The sequence below is a fragment of the Phoenix dactylifera genome, chromosome 13 (genome assembly GCF_051530095.1).
Source record: "Phoenix dactylifera cultivar Ajwa chromosome 13, Ajwa_hap1_PhDact_Kaust_v1.1, whole genome shotgun sequence".
Classification (NCBI taxonomy): domain Eukaryota; kingdom Viridiplantae; phylum Streptophyta; class Magnoliopsida; order Arecales; family Arecaceae; genus Phoenix; species Phoenix dactylifera.
This window is the reverse complement of record NC_143202.1, coordinates 21,869,577-21,877,517: the sequence shown is the minus strand read 5'-3', so window position 1 is coordinate 21,877,517 and position 7,941 is coordinate 21,869,577. Positions and strand designations below refer to the sequence as shown.

The window sequence follows — 7,941 nt, the reverse complement described above, 5'->3', positions numbered from 1 at the left end:
TAAAATATTTATATTGTCAAATATGATTACATTTATACTGCCAATTTATATTTACAATGTATTTAGAAAAATATAAAAAATATGCATATAAAACTTCTAAATAAAAGCTATGACCATTGAGAAACAATGGACGCAAGATAGGGTGTTTCAACAATATATTTCAATGCTGAACAACTGTACAGTATACGATGGCAAATGGAAATCGGCAATCTCTGGAGTGGTGGCAGCGAAGGCCAACACCGGCTAAACAAGTCGAAGACGAGTCGCCGGTCGGCTCCAAACAGAGATAGCTTTAGCCATTAAAAGCTTCACCTCGTGGTAGCATCAATGCATGGAGGGGGGGACCTTAAAAAAGTCTCGTCCAGCCCACCCCATGGCTTCACCCCCTATAATGGCCATCGTCCATAACTTTACCCTGTAAATATCTCTCTCTAATAGTAAAAGCCGGGTGGCAAAAAGATTGCATGCTCTTAATAAATGGAATGGGAAGGTAGTTCTATAACAACGTAGAATTTCACCCAAAAATGCTAACCAAAAGATATTATTTGGATTCCTTGATCCTGTATAAGTACACAAGATCTACCTAACGAATAACCAATGTAGAACCATCAAATTCATTCAAATCTAATGACAAACACCACGATCAGCCGTGATCAGTCCCAATGGATCAGTGCTACAATATCCGACCTGGCCCTGATACGATTTATAATAGCTTAGGTTCTCATCCAAAAATGCTAGCCAGAAGATATTATTTGAATTTCTTAATCCTGTATAAGTATTCAAGATCTACCTAGCGAATAACCGATGTGGGACTAAATACACACCTGCATGAAGCCATAGTCTTTGGATACCGTGTAGAACAAGCCGAGCCCTCATGAGTCACGAACCAGGAAGGGGGCACTTTAGGACTGTAAAGGGAGAGCAAGGGTGCCCCCAGTTGCTTAATGTGACCAGAATGGCTCGTACCAAAAGTATCCAGAGGGAGCCCTGTCTTTGAAGCAAGGTAGTTGGTTCACTCGGGCTTTATTCCATCTGCTCCCATGCTTCTCCCATTATATACGTTGCCTACCTGCAACCAAGCTCTGCGGCCGCTGCTACTACCGTGCAGCCTTCGTGTCCTTTGTTTTGTGCAGCCGTTCTTGTGGAAATGGCGACGTCGGCAATATCGGCAGCACAGAAGATGCAACTAATTAAGGGAGAGCGCCACCTTTTCTCATCGTCGGACGATAATATTGTGATGAAGCAAATCCTGGCCACGCATTCCCCTGATGGCCGTGATGTCGATGCGAGGCCATTGTTCCACCTCGTCCAGGACATCCTGCAACGAGCGACTCCTACTCTTATAGTGGTATATTTGACTAGCTAGTTCCCTCAAGCACGGTACAAAATTTTATGGTGTTTGATTACTTAATATACAATATTATAAGTCTTAATATGCTAACCAAATCTTCTTGCTTATAGTTGTGCTCCATAACCATTTATTTATAAGGAGAAATTATTAGTTAGATCAGATTCACCGCTGACAAAAAAGAAAAAAAGCACGCTGCATGCATGTTGGCAGTCGATCTGATTTAGCTAAAAATTTTACATCTATAAGGGCATGGTTAAGATCGTTGTGCTGTGACGGCTTTATTTTTGCTCTGGCTTGAGTTTCCAATTATGGCAAACTTTGAGATTGGCATATGGACAACTGCATTAAAAGTGATATTGAATCAATCAGGCGCTTAACTTGGGAACAGGGTGCCTCAATGTTTATTTGTTTTGGTTCATTTATATGTAATAAAAAATTTATTTGAAATAAGATTGATATATAATATATTATAATAAATAAAATTTTAAAAATATAAAAAGAAAAATTACACAATCCGACTTCTCAAGTTGAATGAGTGCGCTGACTAGATGGTTGGGAACCATGGTCTGAACTCCAGTCCCACCCTCACTAGATTTTGGCCAAGCTTCGTCCTAGTTCTAAAGCAGCAGCAGCAGCAACAACAACCACTTGTTAATGTAGAACTAGTGGTGTGAAAATATAAGATCATAAGAATTGATCAAGTTATGATTTTGTGGCGCCACTTATATATCAAGCATAGTTGGTTCATGATTCATGACTACAACTGTGCTGATTGTCCTTGGATGTTGAAGAATTTTATCATTTATACATTGTTACGTTACAAGATTTTTGTCATTTTTAAAATGAAATGACTACGTATAAAGATATATTATATGTACTTGAATTAGATATAATCTTGAAAAACATAAATTTACTAATTTAATTTGAATAAAATGAATTAAACATATAAATTCATGCATATGTTAGTTTATTTCAGCTGATTCATTGACAAATTATGAATGAACCAAATTTTGCACGGCATTTAGTTCAACTAGGGAACATATTGTCATAAACTAGTGTGAAACAAGAAACTCAAACAATTGGCACCAAGATATAAGACATGCATAGCCACACGGGCAAGGGCATTGATGCACTGCACATCTCACACATCGCCTAGTGAAGTATTGGACCAATAAATAATTCAGTATTTGTCTGTCACATTGTTCTTTGGAGAAAAATATAACAACCTAAGTTCTCACCCAAAAAGACTAACCGACAGATGCGTATTAAGTGCTTAAGATCTACCCAATGATAGCTAATACAAGACTAAAAATATAAATGCATGGGTCCTCACATACTCTCCCTATTTAAGTCCTGACATTTTTGTCGTGTTAAGGGTCTAAATCCATTCAAATATAACTATAACTATCACAAATCTAATCACAAACACTACGATCAACCCATGGTACTTAATCCAAATAGGCCCATGCCGCAATGTCTTCTAGTCCATATGAGCTATGTGCAAAATTCACTCTGACATCATTTATAATAACTTAGGATCTCATCCGAAAGACCAACCGTCAGGTATTATTTGGATTCCCCCTTTAAATTAAGCTCACCAACTTTACTTTTGCTGTTGTTGTAGTTGATAAATGTCAAGTAAGCTCACAAGTTGTTCTGGTTGATGAGCAGACTCAGATGGAGGATGTGGAAGACACAGCACATCATCCTGCAGTTGTTGGAACGCTCGAAGCGCTTGCATACACCATCCACAGGATTTCTAGCGAGGTTAATCATGTTAACCTCATTATATTTATGAGATTGTTCCCCATTTTGAACCATTTTTAGCATTCTCCTCCTCATACATTAAACTAGCTAGGCTATTGCCACTTAGTGTATTAAATTCTATTGATGAGCTGCTTTAAACTATTGAAGTGAAGGTACATTTTTGTAGACTTTTACTTGCTCACAAACTCTGCTTAAGATCACTATCTGGAAAACCTAAATGCAACAAGTCTTAAGCTAACAACATACATGAATACTTCTTGCACCATGTTGCTATAGATGATATACAAGTGCACCAGTGGCAGTGATGCCCATGCAACAACACTGGCCTTGTTCAACATGTTGTCAAGCTACACATGGGATGCAAAGGTTGTCTTAGTCCTAGCAGCCTTTGCAGTGAACTATGGGGAGTTCTGGCTGACTGCCCAGCTTCATACTGTCAATCCCCTTGCGAAATCTGTGTCTCTACTTAAGCAAGTCCCTGATATTATTGAGCACACTGATGTTCTTAAGCCGCGATTCGACACCATCAACAACCTTATCAAGGCCATGGTGGATGTCACAAGGTGCATCATTGAGTTCAGGGAGCTCCCCTCAGAATACATCTCCCCCGAGTCCCCGGACATGTCGATGGCCATGGCGCATATCCCTACCGCCGCCTACTGGGCCATTAGAAGTGTTGTAGCTTGTGCTGCTCAGATCACTATGCTTATTGGCCTTGGCCACGAGTAAGCTCATGATGCTCTTTTCTACATCAGTAGCAGAAAACTCATGACTATTTCCTACTGTTAATGTTTGTTATCCCTTATTTTTTTTTGCTTGTTTCCAGGTACGTGAGCTCCACCACTGATACATGGGAATTGTCGAGTTTAGCTCACAAAGTTGGCAACATTCATGAACACCTTACTAAGCAACTTGCCCTGTGCCATCAACATATTAGTCAGTACTTAAAGCCCCAAACCATATTGTTTTGATTTAAGCTAAGACAATTCTTGGAGCTCCAATTCCAATTGAAGCAGATCTAAACTATTGAATTTGTGAATGCTTTTTCCTTGCTTCCTGAAGACGTTCACTGTTACCTGACCCCTGCTCTATTCAACTCTGAAAACTATTTTCTCCAGCTCAAGACCGAGTACAAGTTTATATATACTGCACTGATAGCTGCTATTTTTGCTGGTTGAATTCCTAGCTGCTCTCTACGTTCTTGGTTTCTTTCTATCACTTCTATCTAACACAATAATCTCCTCTTATTTTCGCTCCCTATACCTTTCTCTTTAATAAAATTCTGGTGGTTACATCAAACAAGAGAGAGAGAGAGAGAGAGAGAGAGAGAGAATTTGTGAATGCCAAACAACTCTATTCATTCTGACTAAGAAACTACATCCTATCTTTTAATGCAGATGAGAAGAAGCACGTTGAGGCTTATCAGACACTTGTGCGACTCTTTCAAACTGTCCACATTGATAACATGAAGATCCTTAGGGCGTTCTTATACTCGAAGGATGATCTTCCCCTCATTGATGGTACTAGCAAGAAAAGAGTCGGTGTTGATGTGCTGAGAAGGAAGATTGTTATGTTCTTCATCTCGGACCTCGACGTCCCCCGTGAAGAACTCTTAGTTCTTGTTCAGATATACAACGACACTCACCAAGGGAAGCTCGAGAGGCCCTACGATATCGTCTGGTTGCCGGTCGTTGACAGGCACCATCCATGGAACAAAACCAAGGAGGAGACCTTCAATCGCTTGGCATCCATGATGCCATGGTATTTGCTGCACGACCCTTCGCTGCTCGACCCAGCTGTGATCAAATACGTCAGGGATGTGTGGCGCTTCGAGAAGAAGCCGGTGCTGGTGGTGTTGGATCCTCAGGGGAAGGTTGTGTGTCCTAACGCCCTCCACATGATGTGGATATGGGGCACTCTGGCCTTTCCTTTTACCAGTAACAGGGAGGAGGCTCTTTGGAATGAGGAGATTTGGCGGCTTGAATTCCTCATCGATGAAATCGATCCTGCAATACTGGGATGGGTATGAGTTCGAGTTCTCGTAATGTCTTTGTTTAATTTACTCCATACATAAGCACCAAAGAATCACTCTTTTGTCGTGCTTGATAGATGGGAGAAGGCCAGTACGTTTGCCTATATGGAGGCGAGGACATCGACTGGATTCGAAGGTTTACTACACTCCTGAGGCGTGCGGCACAGGAGGCAAAGATCCCCTTAGAGATGGTATATGTGGGGAAGAGCAATCCAAAGGAGCGAGTGAAGAAAGTCGTGGCGACGATCGCTGCGGAGAAGCTCAGTGGCTACTGGCAAGACCCGGCGATGGTGTGGTTCTTCTGGGTGAGGCTGGAGAGCATGTGGCACTCCAAGATGCAGCACGGCAAAACCATCGAGAATGACCCCATCATGCAAGAGGTGATGACGATGCTCACCTTCGACGGCAGCGACGAGGGCTGGGCCCTCATCAGCCGGGGCTCGGTGGAGATGGTAAAGGCCCAAGGCAAGAAGCTCATCGACTGCCTCTCGGAGTTCGACAAATGGAAAGCAACTGTGGAGGAGGAAGGCTTCATCCAAGCGATGACAAATGCATTGCTGCCATACCACACCACTGAGCATTGCACTCGTCTCATCCTTCCCGGCGACACCGCCCCGATCACGGAGAAGGTGGCTTGCAACGAGTGCAAGCGTCCCATGGAGAAGTTCACCCTCTACAGCTGCTGCAATGACTGAAACTATCATCAGCGTGCATTACATTTTCCAGCCTTTGGAAGCTTGATTGGGTGTGACTCAAGAGCATGCTTTTTTAGCAGGTCTTGCGTTAGTAACGTTTGAAGTGTTTTGCGTTCTATGGGATCATCGTCCTTGCGAGGTTTTCTCAGTATTGTAATGTGTTTTTGTTATGGACCTAAGAATAAAATTTTTCTGCTTTTCTATGATAGATGTAACTGAGCAATCTCGAGAACTGGTGTTTCTTGTCTTCACCTAGTTGATGGTTAATCGGAATATTAGTTTCACGGGACACAAGTTTCTTTCTATAAGCTTCACTGTCCTTGCACTATTTACAGGGAACTACTTATTATTATTAGTATTATTCCTTTAATATTACCATCGGATAAACATTTGATTGATAAGGTCCATCATCACATAACAAGCTTGAATTTCTAAGTAGGAGAAGGAAATTGAAATTTTATAAATTGCTCGATCGGTCCTCCAACAGAAATGATGTAAATCAGCTCTAGCTTTTTCTCATCCTTGGACCATTGATAATTTAGCAAGAAAGATTGACACAAACCCTACTAAGGCTAATGACCCAAATCCAGCAAAATTTTTCAGGTCGATAATATGCAAAAATTTGCAGAATTTTTTTTTCCTTGTTCTAATGCTTTTGCTGAAAAGCCAACGCCTACGAAAGTGGTTTTTGCATATTCGGCTAACTATAGAAAATAATATATTTCAAAGTGGCTTTGGTTGAGTATCTATTTTTCTAAAAAAAATTATATAAAATATCTATTATATTCTTAATAAAAAATGATCTTATCTCATTCTATCTTAAAGCTTAAGAATATCTTTTTTAAAAAAAATATTCTAATTTCCAATCGGTAGAAATTAGACTTTTTCATATTTCATTTTTTTATAAAATATAAAAATTTTATTTTTATAGAAAAGCTATTTTATTTTTTTTATTTTGAAAATTTCAATCAAATATAAAATAAGTCTGAAATTTAATTATGAAATTTCCCATGGGCAGGGCCCACTTTCCTCCTCGAAACATCCGGATATGCTCTCTAGCTCTAGATGGAATGATGGATCCATGACACACGTGCGAGTCGCAACAGTCTCGCACGCCCACGTACTCTTTGGCGCCGAATGAGAGCGCCCACCTGTCAGGAGGAAAGCCCCGGGGGGTTCTATATACACCCCCCCTATTGCTATGGACACCCCCAAAAACCAAAAGAAAATACCCAAACTAACCTTTAGTGTAATTACCATATTGCCCTTAAAATTTTCTCAGTACACCCCCCCTTCCTCCTCCTCCGTTTCGTTTTGAAAAGGAAAAAAAAAACACCCCTCAAACCCCCCTTAAACCCCTCGATCCATTTACATCGTTTAGGCGATCTTTGAAGGAGATTTAAGCCCCATTCGAAGCATGGACAAGCAACTAGTAATTTGGGACGAAGAATCGGCCGCAAAGGTACGTGTTGCACCTTGTTTCGAAATTTTTTTTTTTTCACGGTTCGTGCTCCGTTCGGCACTGGATCGCCGAACAAAAGGCTTCTGTTCGGCACAACCGAACAGAAGCCTTCTGTTCGGCTGCACAGTGCCGAACAGAAGGCTTCTGTCCGGCACTGTGCAGCCGAATAGAAGGGTTCTGTCCGGCTCTGTGCAGCCGAACAGAAGCCTTCTGTTCGGCACTGTGCAGCCGAACAGAAGGCTTCTGGTGCCAAATCGCGTGCCGTGCTGAATTTTGTGCCGAACAGATCCTCTGATTCATTAATTCTTGGTGATAAATTATTTTATATGTAGGGCTATGCTACAACCGAATCGAGTATAATTGGATCAGAATTTGTACTGGATTACACAAGCGAATTTACAACTTACGAGGTATTATAATGTATTGTGCAATTTTGTATTAGTTTAGCGAGCTATTTTTACAACTGTGTACTTACATAAATTGTTTAATGTATAGATCTTCAAGAGTAGAGAGGACTTGTGTAATTGGTGTCGTGAAGCTGGGAGGCGAAATGGTTTTGTTGTTGTAATCAAATCATCCGATGCAGGTACCATTTCTAAGAAACCCAGAATTACGTTAGGTTGTGAGAGGGGTG

General features: G+C 41.0%; 1 protein-coding gene across 1 annotated transcript; it reads left to right on the top strand.

Moving 5' to 3' along the window:
* The first annotated feature begins 1,001 nt into the window (after positions 1 to 1,001).
* LOC103704947 (protein SIEVE ELEMENT OCCLUSION B-like) lies at positions 1,002 to 6,053 on the top strand. The gene is made up of 6 exons (XM_008788480.4): positions 1,002 to 1,348; positions 3,023 to 3,118; positions 3,395 to 3,843; positions 3,945 to 4,054; positions 4,516 to 5,141; positions 5,228 to 6,053. Exons 1-6 carry the CDS (start codon positions 1,148 to 1,150, stop codon positions 5,843 to 5,845), a joined length of 2,100 nt encoding a protein of 699 aa, XP_008786702.2. The 5' UTR covers positions 1,002 to 1,147; the 3' UTR covers positions 5,846 to 6,053.
* Positions 6,054 to 7,941: the final 1,888 nt, after the last annotated feature.